Source organism: Rattus norvegicus, chromosome 3 (genome assembly GCF_036323735.1).
Source record: "Rattus norvegicus strain BN/NHsdMcwi chromosome 3, GRCr8, whole genome shotgun sequence".
Lineage (NCBI taxonomy): Eukaryota > Metazoa > Chordata > Mammalia > Rodentia > Muridae > Rattus > Rattus norvegicus.
This window is the reverse complement of record NC_086021.1, coordinates 85,409,141-85,432,933: the sequence shown is the minus strand read 5'-3', so window position 1 is coordinate 85,432,933 and position 23,793 is coordinate 85,409,141. Positions and strand designations below refer to the sequence as shown.

General features: G+C 39.5%; 1 protein-coding gene across 6 annotated transcripts in view; it reads left to right on the top strand.

Annotated features, from left to right (window-relative positions):
* Positions 1 to 644: 644 nt before the first annotated feature.
* Positions 645 to 23,793, top strand: part of Pde1a (phosphodiesterase 1A) — a 280,237-nt gene continuing 257,088 nt past the window's right edge. For 2 of the 6 annotated variants that reach the window (XM_063284612.1, XM_063284613.1), the window contains exons 1-2: positions 645 to 804; positions 1,460 to 1,570. In XM_063284612.1, coding sequence (XP_063140682.1) covers positions 746 to 804; positions 1,460 to 1,570 — 170 coding nt within the window. In that variant the 5' untranslated portion in view covers positions 645 to 745. 6 annotated transcript variants of the gene reach the window in all.

Genomic DNA, 23,793 nt, shown 5'->3' with positions numbered 1-23,793 from the left:
GTTTTGTTTTAGAAGTACTTTTTTTTTTTTTAATTGGAAATTTCTTACCAACAAGACAATCACACTCAATGTGATTTTAAAGATGAGGCTTTTAAATCTAGATCGTTTGTTTGTGTCTCTTCAACAGTTAAATAGGGATGCCTTATAATATTTTTTGTAAGAGTTTTTTAAAAGGCTGTCTGAATTAAGTCCTCATAACAATGCCTACACATTGAAATAGTCACTTAATATTGGGTTATTATTTCCTAAATGTCTTCGGATACGTGAAGATTCAAGAAACCAGGCGACAGGCAAGCATCTATGGACACGTGAATAAAATTGTGTGTGAGTCTCTAAACAAGAAGAGAAAATACTTTGGATGATATTTTTCCATGAAGTTTGCAGATAACAACAGATATTACGAAGGATCTGTGTCTGTGTCAAAGAAAGCTCACCATGTGTGGAAACTTGGCAGACAATCAGTTCTGATTCCTTTTATGTCCACTTTCTCTCATTTTTCTCCTAACATGCACAAACACCACGGCATCATTTTCTCTAATCTCTCTCCTCTCGCTGACCACACACACACACACACACACACACACACACACACACACACACACACACACATTCACACTCATCTCATTTTATTTAGTTTTTAATCCTCAAAGGATTCACAGAGCAGGCTGAATGCAGCTGCCGTGTTTTCCCTGGTTAAATTGGCAGTTACCCACTGTGTAGAGTTGCTAGGAGAAGATGAATAACCATGATTACAGCATCTCTTGATGGACACACTCTCTCAATAACAACCTGTGGAGCTCTGGGGTCTGTCTTCTGAGCGGCTCGATGTGTGACTTTTCTCCGTGTTTGCTGTTAATATTATCTGCATTAATTCAGGAAGCATGCTATATTTTTTTAAGTGTCGCTTCCAGATCAATTAAGAGACAAAAGCCTTGATATTTAAACAGGCACTTTCTTCTCAGGGTGGTGCTGCTGGTACTGCTTCCCACCATCTGGTTTCTTATTACATCCTGCCCTGCTTCAGCTGCTAGAGAGGAATTCAGCTTCTCCTGGAGCGCGAAAGTCATTCACGTTTCTTTCGTGCATAATTGAGCTCGTAAACTGTAGAAATTCTGATGTGCTTCTGTGCACGGAACAGTAACAGATGAGCTGTTGGAGGATAGCCTGAACAGTCGGTCAGTAGTACAGTAGCAGCTCACATGTGTGGATTGCTCCCGTGAGGTCAGAGCATCTGTTTATACTCTGTCTGCTTGGGTGGGTGGGAGGGGGGCGTTGTGATGCGAGCAGAGTATATGCCTGTCAAAGTCAGCAATTCTGGCAGACAGAGCCTTACCTCGGCTTTGCGTCTCTGAACTGTTTTGATGGCTAAGAGATGCTACTGTGTAATGCTTGAGGTTTGCAATGGACTGAGGAATGCTTGTCCTAGCCGCTGAAACTGACTGCACCTGTGTTGTCCTAGGAACATCATTATGGGCTCTACAGATACAGACATAGAAGAACTGGAAAACGCCACTTACAAGTATCTCATTGGAGAACAGACCGAGAAGATGTGGCAACGCCTGAAAGGAATGTGAGTAAGCTCTCTGCTTGGTCTTATGTGATGTTTCCCCCTCAACCAATATCTGACCGTTAACGCAAAATATTGTGGGTGATACTCGCCTTTGAGATTTAGGATTTCCTTTGCAAAAATTTTCCTCTTGAAAACTAAAATATGCTCATTTCAGCTAGCAACTTGTTGAAAGCAGAGTAGTGTTTCTGTACCTGTGTGTTTTGTCTGAAGTAAGGTAAGGCTCTGTGAAATCACTTTCTGTTTATACTCCAGGGCTTCGGCTCCCCACTGTGTGTGTGTTGTTTAGATGTGTGCTTTAGATAAAAGCATAGAAGGGACTAGGAAAGCAGCTTCCTCGGTCCTCACTGAAATAATTTCTCTCAGGTAAGTAGAGAGAGTAATACGATGGAGACTTCTTTCTTTGTAAAAAAACATAAAGATGGCATTAATATAATAATAAATGGCATATTTACCCTGTGCTTATTCTATGGTGGTGAAGCTAATATTTTAATAAGAAAATGATTTATTTGGCGAAACAACTTGAGAAGCATACCAGACATACTAGAGCTTTGGTTTAAATGAGCCAGTTCAGTTCCTCACTAATTAGTGAAGCGCAGAATTGCTTCCAGCCTACTGACCGGGCTCTTAACAATACAGAACAGGATGTGCGGTTATGGGGAGCATGACTCGTAATCACCTGAATCCGCTTTGATTTTAGTGTTAGCACCTTGCTCTTCACCCCCGCCGCACCCCCACCCCCCACCCCCATCCCCGTCGTGTGTGAGTTCCGGCCATCGCTCCAGCACAACACTGTTTATGCGCTTCCTTTTAATCACAGCACAGATGTAACAGTCAGATAAAAACATGAATATTTATTAGGTCACTGGAATTTCTAAGTGCATTTTCATATCTGAAAATTAAATGGAGCATTAGCTTTACAATGATAGCTGAAGGACTCCAGTGCTGAAGCACAAGAAGCTGTGATGGATCCTGTCTTTAATGCTGTCATATGTTTGCACAGTGGTTCAGGAAAGGTATATATGGGTAAGCTTATGTCATTGCTTTTATAAACAGCAGCTACATCAAACTTTGGTTAGAAGTCTAAGTCCTCTCTGCTCTTCTCCATTGGGACGTACAGGGCTCTCCGTGTATATGTACTTTCCGTTACTTGAAGCAATTCATGGCATGTGGTGCCTAGTATAAAGGCACACCAATAACACAAACAGTTAGCAGAAAATAACTTTTGAAAAGGAAGCCATATTTATAGCCATTGAATGAACTGGAGAAATCTGTTCCAAAGAGCCACTGAAGATTTAGAAGACGGATTCTCTAGAGAAACAAATAATCCTGTCAAAACAAACAGCGGTTCACGTAATTAGTTAGCACAGATGCAAATTAAGCATCAGCAATCATCAGAAGATTTGTGTTCTCACCTAGTGGATGGACATCTGTACTGGGCTGCTGTAACTGAGATCGCAACCCGTTTTAGATTCTTCCTCTACAGGACAGGATGTTTTGTTTGCTCCTGGCATATCGTATTTCCTTAGTCACTCCGAGGCAAAAAGATACTCGGTACTGACTTTAGAAATATGTCTTCAAACAATTGGAAAAATCGATTCTGTGTTTACCCAACATTTTTGAGAAAAGTTATCTGACTTTCCACCTTGTCATTTGATAGCAGTTTCAGAGGAGGGTGATGTGGTCCCTTAACAGCTGGGCTTCGTGAGTTCACAGTAGAGTGTACCTGTGTGTGCACATGCTGTGTTCCTTTGGAACTATGGCTACACGGATACACTTGCTACACTTGATCTCCAGCCAGTTTAAAGCCATTCTGACTGACTAAAGTGACTCAGTGCTTTTGTATTCAAGCATGAAGAAATTTGCATGTTGGTTCATTCCTTTTCTTTGCACTTTGACTTAAGACATTTTCAGTGTTCCTGGTTTAGGCTTGTCAAAGCAAGAAGCTCTGATGACAAGCAAATTGTTTAATTATGGTCTTTGGTGTAGTCTGCTTCCAATGCAGTGATGTGCAGGACTCCCCAACCCCTTGATGAGAATGCCTCACCTCTTTAAAACGCAATACTGAATCAAGCAGAATTTCACCCCATCAGGATTGCTCCTGGGATTCTACTTTTAAGTGTCTGCAGTGAAAATCCTGGTACTCATGAATGCTATTAGACCGTTTTGAAATGATTTCTTATTTTGAAAAAACAGACTCAATGGTGACTATTGATAGGATTTTATTTGATTTTCTTTTATGACATCCAACTTTATAAACTTATCGATGTTTCTCAGCAAGCTATCCATTTTTAATTTGGCTTACAATATGTGCATTTTAAGCTTAAATTCAATTGGAGATGAAAATAAATGAAATATTTATTCGTGAACATGGAAAGCACAAGCCACTACAGGAAGATACTTAGAACGTCTTTCATAGAGATTTTTACATAATATTTTTCAGACACCCTTTATAAAATATAGTTTTGCTCTTTACCCCAGCTTACTCTCAAACTTATAATTTTTCTGCTTCAATCTCTCTAATGTTTGGATTGCAGGCATGCACCACCACACCTGGTTTGTATACTCCTTTGAAGCCATAGAAACAATGACAAATTGTAACACATGGGGAAACATTGCTAATCCAGATTAAGTATCAATTTCTCTAGAGTTCTTGGCTCATTTCTTTCATGAACCTTTTTAGTGTGTGCGTGTTGCAAGTGTGTAAATGTGTATACGTGTGGATGCATCTATATGTATGTGCATTTATGTGTGTGTGCACTTATGTGTGTGCATTTATGTGTGTGTGCATATGGAGACCAGGGGTCAATGTTTCTTCCTCTTTCCTTTTTCAGCTTAGTTTCTGAGACAAGATCTCACTGAACTTGGAGCTGACCAGTTTGGCTAGACTGGCTGGCAAGCAAACCACTTGAATCCATTCATCTCTGCCTCTGCGGGGCCGTGATTACAGGGAGTCAGCCTCAGAGCTTGTTTTCCCCATCAGTGTTGGGGGATATCTAAACATAGGTCCTTGTGGTTATATGACAAACACATCACCAATGGAGCCATCTCCCACCTTCATCTATTAACCCTTTGGAGTCCTTTTTACTCAATGTTTGGGAAACCCTATAAGCTTGTGTGACTCCCTCTCTCACTCCTTCCAGAGAGCAAAGGTGAAATAATCCTGTCTCCATTCTCATGAAGACCTCCAAGCCTTACGCTTCCGATTTTTAGGTCAACATTTTCCTCACCACTTTTCAATTCATCTTCTGCCACTCAGAGTAACAATTTAGCCTCCTGACATGACTCATCATCTTTGATGGTGGAAACATTAGCAATAGCTATGACATCAGACCCTCCATAAAGCTGTCATTTGAAATCATCATATGCTACTTATTCATATGTTGTAAATAGTTCAGGGCTTAGAAAAGCCTTCCTATTTCTTGTACCATTCTGGCAGTAAACCCAATCCCTTGCTTACAAGTTCCTTGTGACTCTGGAACCTTAACTGAATCCTACCTATGAAGGATAGTTACCAACTTGTGGGCTTTGCAGAGACCGAGAATTTATGCATTCTGTGTGATGAAGTTGATTTGAAAGTTTTATATTGTTTTCTATTAGTGGCACTGATTTTTTATTAATTTTGGAGATGATGCTTCTCTGACATTAAAACTTTTCTCCTACACTTGTATCCACAACTGTACAGTACATAGGTAACAACATTGGTGCTTCTTGTCCTTGGCAGTGCCACAGTTCTAAGGATTCAGTCCAATAGCTACAAGCATTCCCAGAAACTTGATCATGTAAGGTTTTCAGTGAAATTCACGTGAAGTTGTCAAAGAAACCAACCCCATGTATTCTTTCACTAGGTCATTCAACAGAAGTGAAGACCACCCGAACTCTTCCAAACCATAAACTGTCTAGACATTATTGCTGGCTCCTTCATGCCATATGAGCATAGGACGAGAACCAGCCAGACTTTGAATAATCATCTCGTGTCACATTGCTGATGTTAGCGGTATCGCCATACTTCTCTCCTATCTTTCCAAATGTCTAAATGTTCAGCTGTGGGATCGTGAATGTGGTGAAACTTCAAGTGAAGCTTCTACTCTTGCTTTAATGATAAACATTAATTATCAGCAGTGAAGGGTGAATTGTAGAGAAGTAGAAAGTGAAGGAGGGTGGAAGAACTCTAGTACTCTCTAATTCTAATTAACTCATTTGCTAAAGGAGGCAGTCTGATGCACGGTTATCACAGGAAGTTGTCCCGACCCTACTTCTAAGATGTAACAGCTGCACATACTTAAACTAGGCAAAAATGCTAACTGGCAAGAGCTGTCAACGCTATATTCCCGAGCTGAGAGTATACTTGAAGATAAAGCAGCTTCGTAGACAAGAAAGAAAAGGGATGCTTTAAATCCCCCACTTCTCCCGTGTGTGCTTCAGGGCTTAGTGTTACCCACAGCTTCTCGGTGCCCCTGTTCCCGGTGAGGAGTCCCTGTTCAGGCCTCCATTTCCTGACTGCCTCCCAACCAGATCTGAGGTTGACTCCAAGAAAGGCCTTGCCTTGGTTCATTTGAATGAACATCCTTCTCCAGTCAGCTAAGGCTGAGCTTGCTCTCGTAACTCTTGTTCCCATGGCTATCTGTACAGGAGCAGTACCAGGCAGCCACCTTGCAATGCTTCTGCCTTCTGTACACAGCTGAGGCCAGGAAGACTCTCTCCTGCAAAGCTCAGGCTGTGCCTTCATCAGGAGGAACTGTTCTAGTTCAGTGCCAGCAGAGACTTTGTTAAGAAATGCCCAACATCTCTGCTGCGGTTTTCCCCTTATACAGAAAATTCTCCCTGGCTTTCCATTTTAGGCTGGTTTTGGTTCATAAAATAACTGAAACCTTACTTTCCATTCCAAAATCTACCTTTGCTTCTGAGTCCAATTACCAAGTTCATTTCCGTGTTTTATCCCTGGATCCCAGCCCTTGGCAGAGTATTGACTCTTAGTAGAGAATTATAAGATAATCCAGATTTCTAAATGCAAAGTTGCAGGATTGGAGGCAGACTCACAGTTAGAACAGGAACTAAGAAGATGGGAAAAAAAAACAAAGTATTATGTACTAGTTGCTAGAACTGTGAAGATATAGGATGTGCACTCTCATGTGTGCATATAAATGACTCTGAGATATGTCTTCTAAATTACTTACTCATGTATCTTGTGAAGCATGAATTTGGACATAGGTCTATGTTTTTCTTCTAAAACAAACAAATAGACAGAGACATTCTCAGAATAGTTATCCAGAAATATCATTAGAAAAGGATGTAGAAAGAGATTATGAAAGAGCTCCCAGATCTCATGGTAAACAGACTAGGTCCTACCTCAGGGTCACACATTTCTTAATCTCTAGCAGTTACCCTACCTATAAAAGCATTAAAGCAGCATATGGAGTTAAGGTTACAAAATAATTGAGTCTCAAATAGATCTCTTATCCTGGATCACCTGGACCACCTAGGTCATCCCACGTGGTCACGAACCTCTTGATAAGTGAATCCAGGCAGATGAGGAGGAGGTCAGAATAGAGTGGTTGAAAGGAATGGCTTGTAGACTCCAGTTCTGATATTGGGCAAAGAATGCTATGCACTAAAGAGTATGGGGATCCCAAAAAAGTAGAACATGAAGTTTTCCAGAGTCTTCGGGGAGAATGCAGTCTGGCTGACACCTTGATATTAGCTCAGTGAAAAAGGATATCAAATTTATGACATTGCAAATAGAAGACAACTTAACCTGTGTATATTTTAAGATACAAGGTTTTGTGATAAATTAGTTATAGCAGCAGCAAGGAAGTACAATATAGGATAGCACAGTTTAATAAATATAATCATTCTTTTCCTTTCCTCCCCACTCTCTACACGGTTGGTCCCTAGAGATATAATCAATGGCCTATAACACACTGAGCTGAGCAGTCTTGAGATCGTATCACTGAATGACCTCGGTAGCTCTGTACTGTCTGGCTTCCATGGCCAGACCATCAGTCTCCTGTTATGCTCTATGTAAGAGTATACAGTGCATTAAATTTCAAGTGTTAGAGGAGAATGTCTCTTGAGGATTGTTGAAAATCTATTCTTGTTCTTACACTGTTAAGCGTAATCAAGTGAACCTTTTTAAAAAATTGTATTTTAGCCATGAGACTAACTTGGTTTGGAGAGAAATCACTTACTGCTGCTTTTACTTTAGAGTTTAAAGTTATAAATCTCGACGTTTTAATAATATTTTATTATTGTCTATGGAATAAACTTTCTTTCGGTGGGATTAGGATGACAAGCTACTTACACTATTTTTTTTAGTCATGTGACATGCACATGTTGTTAATTTTCTGAACTTCCCTTTTACTTGTGAAACCTAATTGTTTTGCTCACCATTTATTTACCCATTCAGTAAATGTCCAATAGCTTTGTCTATACATGCTTGTTAGACAACAGAACAGGAAGGTGAATTATAAAAGTTAGCCTACAGTAGGAAGCAGCCTGTGAACAGGCACCGAGGTCCTTTTAGGAAGGACTTTGGATGGTTGATTTCTTTCAGGAGACTTTACAAGTGAGGCAGAGAAAATGTGATACCTAGGATGCAAGTGTGTGAGAGGGCCCAATAAATATTACTGCCAATCCCTGATGAAGTCCAGAATCTGGTAAGGGATGGATTTAGGAGTTTACTCAATGGAGATCAAAGTATAAGTTTTAATGTAACAAAACTTGTCATTGTCTTTGGGGTGAGGCTTAATGTGTCAGAGGGCTCCTGGCAGCCTCTGTCTCCCCAAATATAGATCTTGAAAAATCTTCCCTCCTAAATTTACCTCATGACTTAAGGACAGATTTCTTCCCTCCTCACTGAGAGGGAAAAATCCAGTCTCCAGGCCCAGCTGCGTCCACCACGATTCATAATAGAAACAAGTGCTTCTTGTATTTGCAGCAAAGCAGGAAAGAGGCCCAGGAAGCTTCTCCAGTGAGAAGGGTTTAGATATAGAGAAATACACTAGAATCTAATGCTTTTACACTTTGAAGTCAACAATTGCATAACATATGTGACTGCAGCATAGCACATCCCTGCACACAGGAGGCCTTTCTGACACTGTGATCATTAATACTCCCACAATGCCCACTCTTTAGTGCTTGGTGTCCCCACTACTCAGTAACATATGATCTTCATGTTGCTTTATATTTCAATGCCTTAGTTTTTTCGTGTGTGAACTGGAAATATCTATCTCACAGATGTTGAAGAGTTTAAATTAATTGCTAATTATAAATTTCTTGAAGAGTGTCTATAATTCCACAAACCTTAGCAGTTATTATTATTGCTAATTTTGCATACCGAGCCATATATTTAGAGGTAATTGGCACTATGTAATACAGGTTGGTTTCAAACTTGCAATATCTTGCCTGTGTTTAGAAAGCACTGAGATTACAGGCATGTGCCAGCATGCTTGGTTTCAAAATTCTGTACTTTTAAAGTTACATTTGTTACCAGAATTAGTAGGCAGAATAAAGTGGCCAATTTAATAAAGCTTTCTTTTAGCCCAGTGAACCTTGTCTCACAGGGGGTATGGTAATCTTTAAAATTGAAGGACTCGTTACCTTGGGGCTGGAGGTAGAGGGTCTCAGAGAGAAAGCTGAGAAGCCTTAAGAGTTTCAAAGTGAAAGAATGTCTTGATGTTTTTCTTTTCTTTTTTTTCTTTCTTTCTTTTTTTTTTTTTTTTTTTTTTTTTTTTTTTTTTTTTTGGAGCTGGGGACTGAACCCAGGGCCTTGCTCTTACTAGGCAAGCGCTCTACCACTGAGCTAAATCCCCAGCCCCATGTCTTGATGTTTTAAAGTGGGGTTTAGCTCTTCATGGCCGTGTATGACTGCAGGCTAGACAGAGTTCCTTAGTTTCTAGTAACAGCTGTGATGTCCATGTCTACCCCTTTGCTGACACACTTTAGAAAAATGTCACTCTGTCACTATGCCTCTAGATTTTGTCTTGTATCATATTTCAGTCAGCTAGGCTAATGTTAGCTATGGTTAACTATAGTTAAGGGATTTAAGATGGAAACCAGGGAGATTGCTCAGTGGTTAGTCTTTGGCCAAGTAAGCATAACCACAGTCTTGCATTCTATGTAAAGTGCTAGGTGAGAATGACAGCTACTTGTAAGTCTAGCCTTGGAAGGTAGAGACAGGGAGATCCTGAAGGCAAGCTGGCTAGAGAGACTAGTCACATCAGCAAGTTCTGGGTTTTATGGAAGGACCCAGGCAGAATGAACAAGGTTGAAATGCAATAGAGTCTGATTCCCAACATCAACATTGGTTCTCCATATGCATATAGCCACACACGCATGCTCACTCACCCCCACAACATGCTCATACACATGCAAACATGTATAAATATGTACACACATGGAAATATACGCACACCTACAGAAACACAATTGAAAGCCAAAGGACACAAAAATGGACATGAGTCATTAGAGGTATAAGAATGAAATGTCATCTTTAGGACTTCTTTAAGCTAGACTCTCTTGAGGTTGTTTAAAGATTAATTGTGTATTTTATAAAATATTAAAAGAGGTTTTTACTAAATAGGCCTTGCATGCTCAAGGGTGCAGATACTTTTTTGTAGGCAAATTTCAATATTTATAGCTACTCAAATAAATTTTTATGGGTCATAAAATAAGTAGTTAGTTTCTAAGCACCAAAGGCTTGAGGAGAAGAAAAAAAATAGATCTTAATTAAACTGTGCATGAAGGGTGGGATGTGGCTCAATGGTAAAGCATGAGGTCTTGGGGTCGTTCCTCAGAGCCACAGGCAGAGAAGAGTGCCAACAGTACCCAACTGCGCATGAGCACGCTGACCAGGGAACGCCCTCAATCAGGTTCTAGAGAATGTTGACGAAAACCAGAGCGATTTGTTAGGGAAACACAGTATTCTAAGTCTGCTTTCAATCTACTTAATGCTGGACTTCTTGAGCATTAGTTCTGCTCTAGTAAGATCAAGATAAAGAGAAAACTTCAGGATTGACCTCACTTCTTATTAAAATATCTCAGAATCATCTCAGAGTTGAATTATAGAGGTAATCATACCTATAAAGTTTTTGTGCCCGATACTTTATGACACACTTTGCCTTTTAAAAGATTTTCACTGAGTATGCCCACTTTATCCAGTACTTTGTTAATCAAGGGTATGTTCACATAAAGGTAGGACACATTCAGGCAAATGTGCATGGCACAGAGAACACACTCTGAAGTGGTTTTCTTTTGATGTATATCTTTCAAAATAATCATCTCCAGTTTTTCTACTGAGAAAGCTGGAACCCCAAGCATGGCCACTTGCCCATAGATCCACACTTAATAGAGAAGAGCTAGATTCTCAGGCACATTCTTAGTCCATTTAGCGCTGGCTCCGTGCTCAAGAACACACTAGGAATTAAAAACATTCCTCCCGTTTTGATGTTTCCACAATCCTGCCATCTGTTCACCTAACTCTGCATGCTTGAGACTGAAGTCCAAAAGGAGTCAGCACTTAGTTCACATTTTGTAGATGTCAGAATTTCCTCATGGTTGTCCCCTGCATCTCGGGATGTGCATTGTGACTAGCGCTTCAATTTACCAGCTTGAACTGTGATCCTCTCCAGCAACTACATATGAATTTGCTATTCTAAAACCTTACATTGCTCAGAGCTTGGATCTTTGCAATATTGCTCTAATTTTCTTGACTCTGTGCCCCAAACAACTGAGAGAAAAGGCCCAGAATATTTTCTTTGCCAACAAGGCTAAATCTATGACTCTGAGTTTTAAAACTAGACATTTTATCCTTGCATATGATAACCCTTCTTTTCTTGTCATACAAGATTTTAAGCACATGATAACAGTCTTCCTTCAAGCGAAGTGAGCAGTCTTTTCCCACTTTGTTTATGTCAGAAAAGTCAGCCTAGTGAGGTTCTGTGTTTTACTCTCTGAGGCAAATAGAAACCATGTCCTTTCCCAGGCTATGTTTGGTATCCAGACTAAAGAGCTCCTTTCTGGATTTCAGAACGTCCCAATTTTCCAATGCTTCTCGATCTTTGAAAGATCAATAATAGGCATATTTTTGGTATGTGCGGTCCTCTTGACTCTTTATATTCCAGCAAATCTCTACTTAAATATCTCGAGCTTTCTAGCAAGTCTCTGTTCTCCAGAAGTCCCTTTGCCCCAATCCTGCCCCACGTGTTTTACTCTAGGGGTCCAGTTCACTTTGGGTATCCATGCTCTTAGATTGCCACCCTCCGATAGTGACTCTTGGTTATACAGTGTGCATTGGCCAATGAGGCCTTAGCAATGTGTTGTAAGAAAAGCCAGAGAGATAATAACATGCTCATTCTTTAGGAGCAATAAGGTTTGGGTTAGTACAGACATGTGCACACACATGCACACCACACACACACACACACACACACACACACACACACACACACACACACACACTACACTTATCTGTTAATTTCCTCTAAAAAATTTTTTCCCTGTCATTTTATGGTTCTAACAGTTTCTTCTATGTGTCATTGTTTTCTTTTCCTAGCCCCTATAATTTATTTATGTAAACAATTACTAAACATTTTAGAGATTAAAAAAAGTAAAAAGCAAAGATCTTCTTTTTCTGAACATCAGTGTAGTGAAATTTTTCCATGCTGTTTTTGCTAGGAGCAGTATATGTATCCACTTGCAATATTTCTAACGAAACCTGCCCTTTCAGTGGCCTGTGTGCTGAAGTCGTATTGCTGTTAGATTTCTGTGAACAAATATAATTTCCCATCAAATAGAAGGGTGACGTGAAGTAAGGCAGGGAAGCTACACAGTTATGTAAAAGAAGATGGTTCATATCTCGTTACCCTAGCAACAGGAACTAGCAAGGCCAGGACTTTCCACACATCCTGTTGCCCTGACAACAGGTCATACAGGGCCTGGGAAGGCCCAATCCAAAGTATTCTAGGGCTTTTCTTTGAAAGCACAAAGTAAAGGGACCAACTGGTATTATGTCTTATTCCCTCTAAACACACAATTCTTCTAATATTCAAAATATTTCATCAAATGGTTATCTTTTCAGATGTGAAAGAGGTTGAAAGAAATCATAGCCTTCATTTTCGTATTCATGAGTGAAGAAACATTTGCTAATTTTTGATTGGTTCCAAGGAACATTACTAAAACAAGAAAGAGATTTTAAAAAAATGAATGGAGAGAACAGGTTATAGGAATCAGTTAGAGCATGGGGGTCCCAGACCTGAGAGTTGAGATGGCGTCAGCCATGCATGAGAGGCAGGCTCTGCTCAGTTTTAGAGTCTCTCCTAATGAGTCATTTGCTCTTTGCTGGCCTCCGATTCCTTTTATGTAACCATAGCCAAACACCATAGGATGCTACTTGCTTGTACATTAACTTTATCAACCTAATTCTCAATTCAGAACAACATTTTTCATTTACCATTCATGTTGAGCAACAGCGTGCTTTCCTCACTCAGTAGAGCCAACAGAAAGGCAAGCTGATCTTTTGTGTGCATTCCTCCTTCTTCGTTTCTTGGGTAATTGGTTTGAGCATGCCAACGAAGTGTGACTTCGCTTTATTCTTCACTCCATTTTTTAATCTTCCTATTTAAAGGCTTACAAAAAATAGTTCTGTTTAAAATTGACCTATATGATTAATTTTTGACTACTACTGATTTTTATAAATCAGGCGAGATGTTAGTTTAAAGCTACAGTTATCACTTTAGGGTTTGTATTAAAGCAGAAATAATGCTGTAAACTCCTCCCTCAAAAAGCAGGAAGCTGGTTTTATAGAATAAAGACTTTTTTAATTTAATCTGAAACTTAATATAGAGGGCCAAGAAACGTTATCTGTGGAAAAACACAATAGAGTTAGGGCTGAGTTTCAGAAAGACCCTGCAGGGAACTAGGGAAGTTGGGGCCTTAAATGTCCCAGTGACATTAAAATCAGAGAGACACTGTTGCTTACCAGAAACTAGATTGGATAAATGTTTCAGGTTCACCAATTGCCCTTCCTGCTTCAACTCATTGCTTATTAAATATCATTTGTTATCAAATATTATCATTCATTTAGCTGTTAATCAGTCTGCTTTGTAAACAATTTTTTACACCCCCTTTGAGGTTAGGCAGCAGAGGTGGACGCCTCTCCACTCTTTATTATGTCCCAAGAACCTAACACAGCAGATAGCAGAAAGTGGGAATCCAAAAATGCTTCATAGCTGAATGGCATGGCATGAGAAGTCATGTGAGTTACAGCTAGAAGGCCAAGGGTATGGACTGTCCTTGACCGGCTTCTGTAGAGAGGAAGAGAATGAAGGGCCAGAGAACTCACTAGTCAAAGACGATGGAGGATGTTACATTAGCACAGACAAAATAATGGAACCCCAAGTTAGCTGATACTTGGTGGAAGTTATTGTCAAAGGGAAGGGTGGTTGTAAGAGATGAGAGTGGTTCGAGTGAGGTGCTCACATGCTGTGCATAGCGCAGAAAACCTGCACATGGTAGCTCTCACTGTGAGCGACATTGGCACAGCTGTACACAAGGCAATGTCCTTGCTTTCTCTCCATTTTTCTTTCAGATACAAGATGGAGATGAAAGCTAACTGCTGAAAACAATCTTATAGGTAGAATGCAAAGAGAAGACGAACATGACTTAATAAGCTATCCGGAAAAATTCGCATCTTCTTTTAAGATTTTGTTGAATACTTAGGATTCTGGTGAGGATATCTTCCACAATTAGTGTGGTGTCCTTGTGGTGGAGAAGAGATAATTGCCCAGTGGAGTTCCCAGTGTCAAGAAGTCAGGCAGGAGATAACCTGGTTAAACTGGGGGAAATGGAACTGAATCCATTAGTAGAAGTTTTCAGTAGATGGCTTCTTGTCTAATGTTGAGTGGAAGACTCATCCTTACCATGCAGGTTTATTCTCATGAAAAAAGGTTAATAGCTGCAAATCAACATCCTCTTGGGTTTCCTAAGGAGTGAGGAATTCTAATAGTGTCTGAATTTTATTTTATCAGGTTTTCAAAGGCAAACTTTCTGACAAGGCACAAACTAAATCTAACATTTTTATGTTGGCAGTTGATATTTTTCCCTCTGACTTCATTCTGTCATATGAATCATACTTCAATTAGGAAAAATTATTTTTCAATTGTATATTATTTATTCTAAACAATAATCCATACAGCCAAAATTGTAACATGGATTAAAGGGATTATGCAGGATTAGTGACTAAAAATGTTCCAAAATGAAATTCACAACCAGACCAGAATAAAGGATTAAAATATTCCTAGCATTCTCCCCAATTGACTTTGTTACATATTCTTTTCCCTATTTTACATGAGGTGATTTGTAAAATTTTCATCATAAATTACAAGACAAGAAAGCTGAACCACAGTACTACAATAATTATCTTCACTTTTCACTAATTCTGCATAATTCATGTAATAAATCCTTTCTATAATTAGAAAGGTTTATTGATCTCCTGATAGTACCTGGAAAATAAGAAATGGTATAGAATCTTTTAAGAGCACTCTGGGGCTACAAATGGTAATTGTAAACTCCCTAGGAAGAGATGTTAAAATGCAATCATGACATTAGAGAATTGAAAAAGATCTTCTTGATAAATCTGGATTGTTTTGCTAAGTATGTGTATTTTTTTCTCTACAAGTAAATACTAATTTTCACAGTGTGAGTCATACTATGGCAATCTTAGTCACCGATTCTCCCTAACTTAGAAACAGGCATCCTTAACAAAAAAGGAAGTTATAGCTTAAGTTCATGAAGACTGTATAGCTATTCATGCACTTTGAGAAATATGTTATTTTTCATTATTTTATTATATTATTATATTACAATATTATTCTGTTTCTATAAAACAAGTTAATTTGTCTTGTCCATGCAACAAAATTCATTCATTTGTAACATAGGGAGTTCTGTCATTATCCTGGCCACCAGGGATAGAATAATAAATAAATGGGATTCCAACCTTTATAGAACTTATATTTTGAAAATGAGAATAAAATGTCAAGAAATAAAACACACACACACACACACACACACACACACACACACACACATGCTATCAAGCAAGATTAAATCAACAAAATTCCTGGGAATGTCAAAGTAGCTATTTTAGACATGAGTAGTCAGGAAGAGCTTTATCTGACAGTAATTTGTAAAGACGAGTTCAGCCAGGTAGGAGTGCTCTGCTAAGGTCCAATACCCTGGGATTCTGTGCACACGGAGGCAAAGGCAGGTCACTTTAAGCAAGGATGTATTTGTCATGTTTGAAGAAACTCCAAAGTCCAGTGATAGTAGACTGGAGATGAGGAGGAAGAAGAACAGGAGGAGAAAGAGCAGGAATAGAAGGAAGAGGAGGAGGAGAAGGAGGAGGAGGAAGAGGAAAAGGAGGAGGAGGAGAAGGAGGAAGAAGAAGAGGAGAAGGAGGAGGAGGAAGAGGAAAAGGAGGAGGAGGAAGAGGAAAAGGAGGAGGAGGAGAAGGAGGAGGAGTAAGAGGAAGAAGAGAAGGAAGAGGAGGAAGAGGGGGAGGGAGAGGGGAGGAGGAGGAGGAGAAGTGCGTGTGTTTAGAAAAAAGCAGAAGTTAGTTTATTTAAGATATGATTAGGGCAATATAAGAAATTAGGGTTGTGTTTCTACACAACAGAAGACATTTTCAGGAATAGGGATAGAGGGTCTTACTATGTTTGAAAAATAAAATGGCTGTTTTATGGAAAGTGATACTAATGAGTGGGGAGTCATGGAAGGCCTAAGTTGGAAGCTGGAGAATATGTTAGGAGGTCACAGCAGTTGTCAGGTGAAGGTTCAGTGCCTTTGATGACAATGGTACCTATAGTGGTAGTGATGAAGTCCCCTACTGGATGCTTATACCTATGCATAGTATGGAGTCTCTGGTATTAGACACTAGAATCAGATCTTTTGCTTTTAAAAACTCATAATTGTGTAATAAGTATACATTCCATGTAGATAACTTTATGCAAGAAACTCAGTTTGTGAAATGACTGAACAGAGGCAAAATCATTTTTTTCCTCTGTAGAAGACCCCTGTTGGCTCCTTTGCATTTAGTTACTAGGTTTTCTCCTCAAAACAGAAGAGGCTGTGAGAAGTGTTGCCATTTCTGTAATGAAAGCGAAGTTGGCAGATCTAATTTCAGGACGCTCTTCCTTGACAACAGCCTTTAAAATAATGTCTATACAGTAACAAAAATGAACTCCAGAAATTAATGATGCCGTATTTGGTCAAGAAGCTTAAAGTCCTTTTGGTGGTTGATCTCATGTTGTTGTAAAAACACATAACAAGGCTTTTCCTGCACCTTTCTTTAATGATGAGGCTCGACTGCCTGTGGTGCTGATGGTGAGTCAGGGAAATGTCAGTGAGAGAACAGTATCAACAGGCACGTGCTCAGTGAGGGGACGCTCTGGACGCTGTCTAATCCGTGTGTGGGACTGTGGCCATGCGTAAGGTTGGTGTTCTTGTCTTTAGGGGTGCAATGGATCCAGCCTCATCAGATTTTGAGTTCCTTCTTAAAAGCTACATTGCTATGTCAGTCTGCACAAATTATAGGAGTAATTAATCATTCCTTTCTATGATGGTTGTTACAGGAGTAAAGCATGCTTGGTTGAAGTTATATAACAGGGTCTACATATATATACATTCATATGTCACAACATCACAACAAACACAATCATATGCCATAATGATACATAAGTGTATATTTTGGTATAAATGTATCTTTCCTCCCAGTAACTACCACACTGTGCTATTATGTTTTGGAGAAAAAGTAAAAGGTCATTTTTTTTTACTTTTATCAATATTAGCACACACACACACACATGTAATTTCATAGGTCATGATATTCAGAGTTAGAGGATAGGACACTTGTGGATGGGTTTTATATCTACTTCTGTGTTCACACAATTGACTCGAGCCTGGGGAGAGTTCTCAGTGGGCAAGAACACACTTGTGCAGACACACAGATCTGAGTTCATGTTCCCCGTCCTCATACAAAAAGAAAGTGTGGCTATGAGCACCTGAAGTCCCAGTATTGGTGGTGGAAAGAGATAAGAGGTTCCTTGGGGTGCACTGGCCACCCCAAAATTAGTGAACTCCAGGTTTACTGAGAAACCTCATCTAAAGGGAGATATGTGGTGGAAAGTGACCGTGATAGCTATCAGACAACCTTAACTGGCACACATGCACACACAGAGATACACAGCAGATACATGCACATTTGTATTAAACCTATTAGGAGGAGTATAAGATATTTCAATTTTTGAAAAAATTCATCTTATCCGAGTAAGAGTACCAGTGGAAGGGGAAGCCCTTGGTCCTTCCAAGACTGAACCCCCAGTGAACGTGATTATTGAGGGGAGGGAGGTAATGGGGGGGAGGATGGGGAGGGGATCACCCATAGAGAAGAGGAGGGTGAAGGGTTAGGGGGATGTTGGCCCGGAAACCGGGAAAGGGAATAGCAATCGAAATGTAAATAAGAAATACCCAAGTTAATAAAGATGAAAAAAAAAAAAAGAAGTTATAACAAGGTATCAGATTGTGGAAAGTATAGACAACAGTTAAATAGCCCAATTTCAATGATCTAAATGTAATCTATTTCAAATGGGTTCATATATATTTCTTTTGTTTGACTTCTAAGTGTCTTTTGATTAAGAACAGTAAAGTTTCTAAAAACAGAAAAAAAATTCACCTTATGCAATTTTTGCTGCTAAAAAGAACCTCCTTAACACCCCAGTGCTAAGGATGAGTGCCACTAGGAAACTTTCTACTGCTGTGCTACAGCTCAGCCTGATTTGTTGAGTTTCAGATCAGATCTTTCAGCATTTCTCTGATTTGAAGTCTATTTCCATGCTGTTTTCCCCTAAATAATTTATAAACAAACAAACAAACAAACAAACCTTGCAGACAGACATATCTCTATTTTTCATTATAGTAACTCATAAACCGTCAGAGCACCGGGAAGCTGAGACTAGCCCACTCTGCTTTAATTCTCTTGTCACTTTAGTTGAGGCATTATGACTGCAGATTTATGTGTCTGAGTGTGATTATTTGAAATGCACACAATTATTAATGGCCAAGCCAGGGAGATTCGCATTTCCATCTCAAAAGCAGTCACTGCTTGTGTAGAGATCTTCAAGATTCTCTCTTGTTCTGCACAAAGCACACAATATTTGCTGTTCTCTGTAACTATGTTCTAGCCCCAACCCCGTCCATCCTTGCTCATCACTCTCCTTCCAGGGCTCTGCTCTCTCTGTCTGTGAAATCTCTTCTTTTAGCCTCTTAGTGAGTGAGAACATGTGTTGCATAGCTTTCTATACCTTGTGTGTTTTACATGACAATGTGTTCATTTCATCCGTGCAGCTCCAAATATCAGGATTACATTCTTTTCTGTGGCTTAGTACTCTTCGTTTGTATGAGTATCTCACATTTTTTTTTAAACTCATCAACAGTCATTGGACACTGAAGTTGAATGTAAACCTTGGCTTCAGTTAACATGGAGGTGCTAGTGTCTTTCTAAGATGTCAGCTGCTTCCTGGGGCTGAAGCTAGGTGGGGTCTATGTGTCTGTGTCCTAGGTCTCTAGCAATTCTAAGCCACTTAAGGTATCCAAAATAATTCCTTTAACCCTAGAATCCTTTGTGGCAAGACTCCACGGGTAATATATGTATGTTTACAGCTTGAGAGTTGGAAATTTTTCTCACTCCTTGGGTTTCCTCTTTCTTTTCTGCTGTTCTTCTCCTGGAGGATTGGACTGCAATTATCTAGGGTGTGATCATTCCTATTTGTTCTCCCCTGAAAGCGATACTTGAATGTACCAAAGTCCCAGTCATACTCTGGCTAGAACTTACAAGAAATGTAAAATTGTTTCCCTTGGTATCAATCATGTATGCGTGGCACATATATTCTCAAAAATTAAATCTCATTTTTATTACAGTAATAAAATAGCAACTGTCCTACTTTCATTTGTATGACTGCGATAAAACCTCCTTACAAAATGCAACTGAGGAGAGACAGTTTATATTTAGTGCACAATTTCAGGGTATAGTCTGTCACTGCAAGAAAGTCAGGGTGATAGGAGTGGAAGCAGCCAGGAGCATGTTTTGTTTGTACTCAGTTTATTTACTGCCTTCTTAGTAGTTTAGGACCCTCTGCCTAGGGAATGGAACTGCCCTTAGTGGGCTAGGCCTTACTATATCTATTAACTTGGGATATTGGCATGTCCATAGATCAAGTCAATGTAGACAACCCCTCACTGAGACTTTCTATCCAGGAGATTCTAGGTTGTGTCAAGTGGACAGTTAAAGTTAACCATTAGAATAATGCAAGACAATATAAATGGGGTTTTTCTTCCTCATATAATGGCATCCAGCTCTGCTTCTTCTGACCTCAGCTTTTATTGTTTAATTTTTCTTTTTAAAACTAAATCCTTATGTAAAAATAATACTTAAATTGTCTCCTAACTATCTATTGAAAGGGTTACTTTTTGTCTATGGTAAAAGTGGATGAAAATTGTGGATGTAGACTAATCTTTGACCACTTTCCTTCCAAACCTTTCACTTATAATACAGTTCTATTAGCATTTCAGTGGATCAATATTTGATGCTTATAATGTTATGACTGAATTAGTTTCATTCCTAAGCCAAGTCACAAAAACTAGTATGTTTCTTGTGGAGTGAAATTATTTGCTTTCCTGGAATTAATAAACATCTTATTTTAATTTGTACCTTCTTTTTTCTTTTTTTGCTTTTGGGAATTGCATTTTTAAAAGTGCATTTACTGACTGGGGAGATGGCTCTGATGGTAAAGTGTCTGCCGCACAAGTGCAAGGTTCTGAGCTCAGACACCCAGAAGCCATGTTAACGTTTGGGGTGGAATCAGGCTGCTGTAACCCCATCACTGAGGAACAGAGGCACATGGGTTCCTGAAGTTCATTGGTCAGCTCTCTCATCCAAATCAATAAGCCTCAGGTTTAGTTGAAGACTTTTCTCAAAATTAAAAGTGGAGAGAAACTGAAGAAGAGAGAAAGTTGGCCTGGAGTTTCCATGTGCACACACCCACATACCAAAAACTACAACACACATACATGCACACATATGCACACATACACATATGTACATGCACACATACATATACATGTACACACACACACATGCATGTATGTGTACACACAGGAAATACACATAAAATATGTACGTTTTACTTTGACATGGCATAATTAGCTCTAAGATAATTTAAAAATACTATCTTCCAGGATTTTATGAACACAACGTCATTGTCCTTCAACCTTCAGCACGGTTACCCAGGAGCCTGATGCTGTGCTGACATCATGGAGAGTTCTGTCATAACTTAAAAATACTGTCTTCTAGATCTGTGAACACAACTCCGATGCCCTTTAACTTTCACACTGCTCGGCTCTGACATCATGGAGAGTTCTGTAGAACTTTGCCTGACCTTTGGGATCTAGGGATCTCTTTCATGGCCTTGCTCCGATATTAACGTTAGTGTGCACATTTTTTGTTACTGTTGTTGAAATCGGTTTGTTCTTCAGTTTGAGGAGAACTTTTCATTTCTACTAAATTTGGTCATTTTCTTTCTCTTTGAATTTTTGCATTCTACATTCTGGATTAAATCCCACATTTTCTTACATTTCCCCTCTTCCTATTGATCTTTTTTCAATAAAAAACTATTAATTCTTCGAATGACTTTCCAAGATTTGCTTCATTTTTATTTCAGCTTATTCTCATGCAAAGTACTTCACTCGTTAAAAAAAATAGATAGGCTATTCATTTTTATAGCTCGGAAATGAGTGGATTAATAAGCATCTTTCCTTCTGCGTGAACACCCTGCTCTGTGGTCTTTGTTTCACTGCATCTTTACGGCTTTCTTGAGAGCCCTGGTCACTCTTGATTGTCTTCTCACATTTAAAAGAAATACTAAAGACTGACTGATGCTCGCTCGCTATGAGCAGACTCTGAAAATGCACATTTTTAGCACACCGTCTCTCTAAAACAGGAAGTGTTGAGATCAAATAGCTACCATATAGAATGTGGCCAAATTGTCATCAAGCAGTAATGAGGTCTCAGTATTTTTCTTTTTTCTTCCAATAAGAATATGAAATATAAAATGATAAAAGATAAAAATGCATCAAGCATTTTTTTGTCCAAATGGAGTAGTGATCTAAACGTCACAATACTGTAGCTGACACACTCTTCAGTTCTTATTCTCAGTAATCCATGGTAATATCTAAATGCAATACAATATTTTGATTCTCATTGCAGAGTGTTTGCATTATACTTCCTGGATTAAATCCTCATTATGTTTCAGAGGACTCATTTCTGTAGGATGTAAGCAATCTTAGGTTTCCCCATTAAGTGGAGTCTCTAAGAGGTGCTGTCATATATAATCGTCACCCTTTGACGAGCATCCAGTTAACACTGAAGTCTGTATATCCACCAAATTATGATGGCATCGAACTATGGAGTGGACTTTAAACGTGAATCTTCTTTTACACAAGGCTGTCACTTAAGATTTCAGATCGACCTTAATGAGGCTAGAATCTAGGTAGAGAGAAAAAGAAACCTAATTCCAAACGGGGGATTATAACCCGAGGCATTGGGTAGGCGTAGGGAGAGGTTACAGCAGCTTACATGGGGGCTGCCACTCAGAAAAAGATTGTTTCTTCTTTGTCAGACTGTAAACACAGAATAGCACCTCTTATTTTTATAGTCATCAAAATCTATAATGAAAATTACTAATTTTTAAACCTGAAGGAATTGGTGAACAAAAATTCTTGAGATCGGTTATTGTTCAATGCTGTGATACTAAGTAAAATCTGTATGCAGCAGCATGTTAAAAATGAGGCTTCTTGCTATTTTAGCTTTGACTGCAGCTCTAAGGCTAACAATAATACAAAACACAGTATTTAAAGAGAGAGTCATAGACACTGACCTATGCTACAGAGAAATTAGCTGAGTGCAAACTGGATTATCTGGCACTGATCAGTACTCTTTTAATCCAGATATGGCGGGAATTGAAAGCAATTGTTTCCAGGCTTAGTTGGAGGGCCAGCAGTGTCCCTAGACATTCACCATCCCCAGGGAGCAGACTGGGGATCCAGCTTGAGATGGGCGTTACCTTTGTCAGCAGAGAGAGAGAAGGACCACTAAGTTTTCCAGGAACATCAAAGTCATGTACTCAATAGGTCAAGTGGGGCCTGGACTCAGTTAAAAAGCTGTCCTGCCCAGAAAGACAGTGCTGCAGAACAGGGAAGTTCCCAGGGAGTGCCTCACGAGTTAGCTGGGAAAAAATGAAGGAAATTCTATACTCAAGCCGCTCCCAGCTTGGAAATGGGAAGAGTAAAGCTGGAAAACATTTCTCTTTGAAAGAAAGGAGAGTTCTGACTTACGATACTGCATGTTGTTCATGTTGAATTCTGCCTGGACACTTGTGATTGAGTGAGGACAAAGCTGGATTGAATCCGGAGGCCCAGACAAAGAAATCCACGGGATGGATGAGAATTGATGCTGGAAGAAGGATAGAAGTCAGAGAGCACTCCATTATGCTTCTGCAAGTTTATGAATCAAAGCTGTGAGGGTTTCCATTTGTAGCCTCTGGATAAAGAGATTGTGAGCATTAGAGATGGGGCTAAGCTCAAAATGAAGAAAGAGTGGCTACATTTATATATACATTTTATTGGATACATTTTTTATTTACATTTCAAATGTTATTCTCTTTTCCGTTTTTTTTGTCAATAAGCCCTCTGCCCCATAAGGGTGTTCCCCCCCATCCACCCACCCTGACCAACCCCCCCCAACATTCCCCTGCACTGGGGGTCCAACCTTGGCAGGACCAAGGCTTCCCCTTCCACTGGTGCCCCAACAAGGCCATCCTCTGCTCCATACACAGTTGGAGCCCAGGGTCAGTCCATGTATAGTCTTTGGGTAGTGGTTTAGTCCCTGGAAGCTCTGGTTGGTTGACATTGTTGTTCTTATGGGGTTGTAAGCCCCTTCAGCTCTTTCAATCCTTCCTCTAACTCCTCTAATAAGGGTCCCGTCCTCAGTTCAGTCGTTTGCTGCTAGCGTGAGAGGTGACATTTATAAATATCCAAGTACGTGATATTTTCTGTAGAAATAGTACAATTTTGAACTGGTCTTTTTATATTGATTTTTTCCCTAGAATGCAAATGCTCTA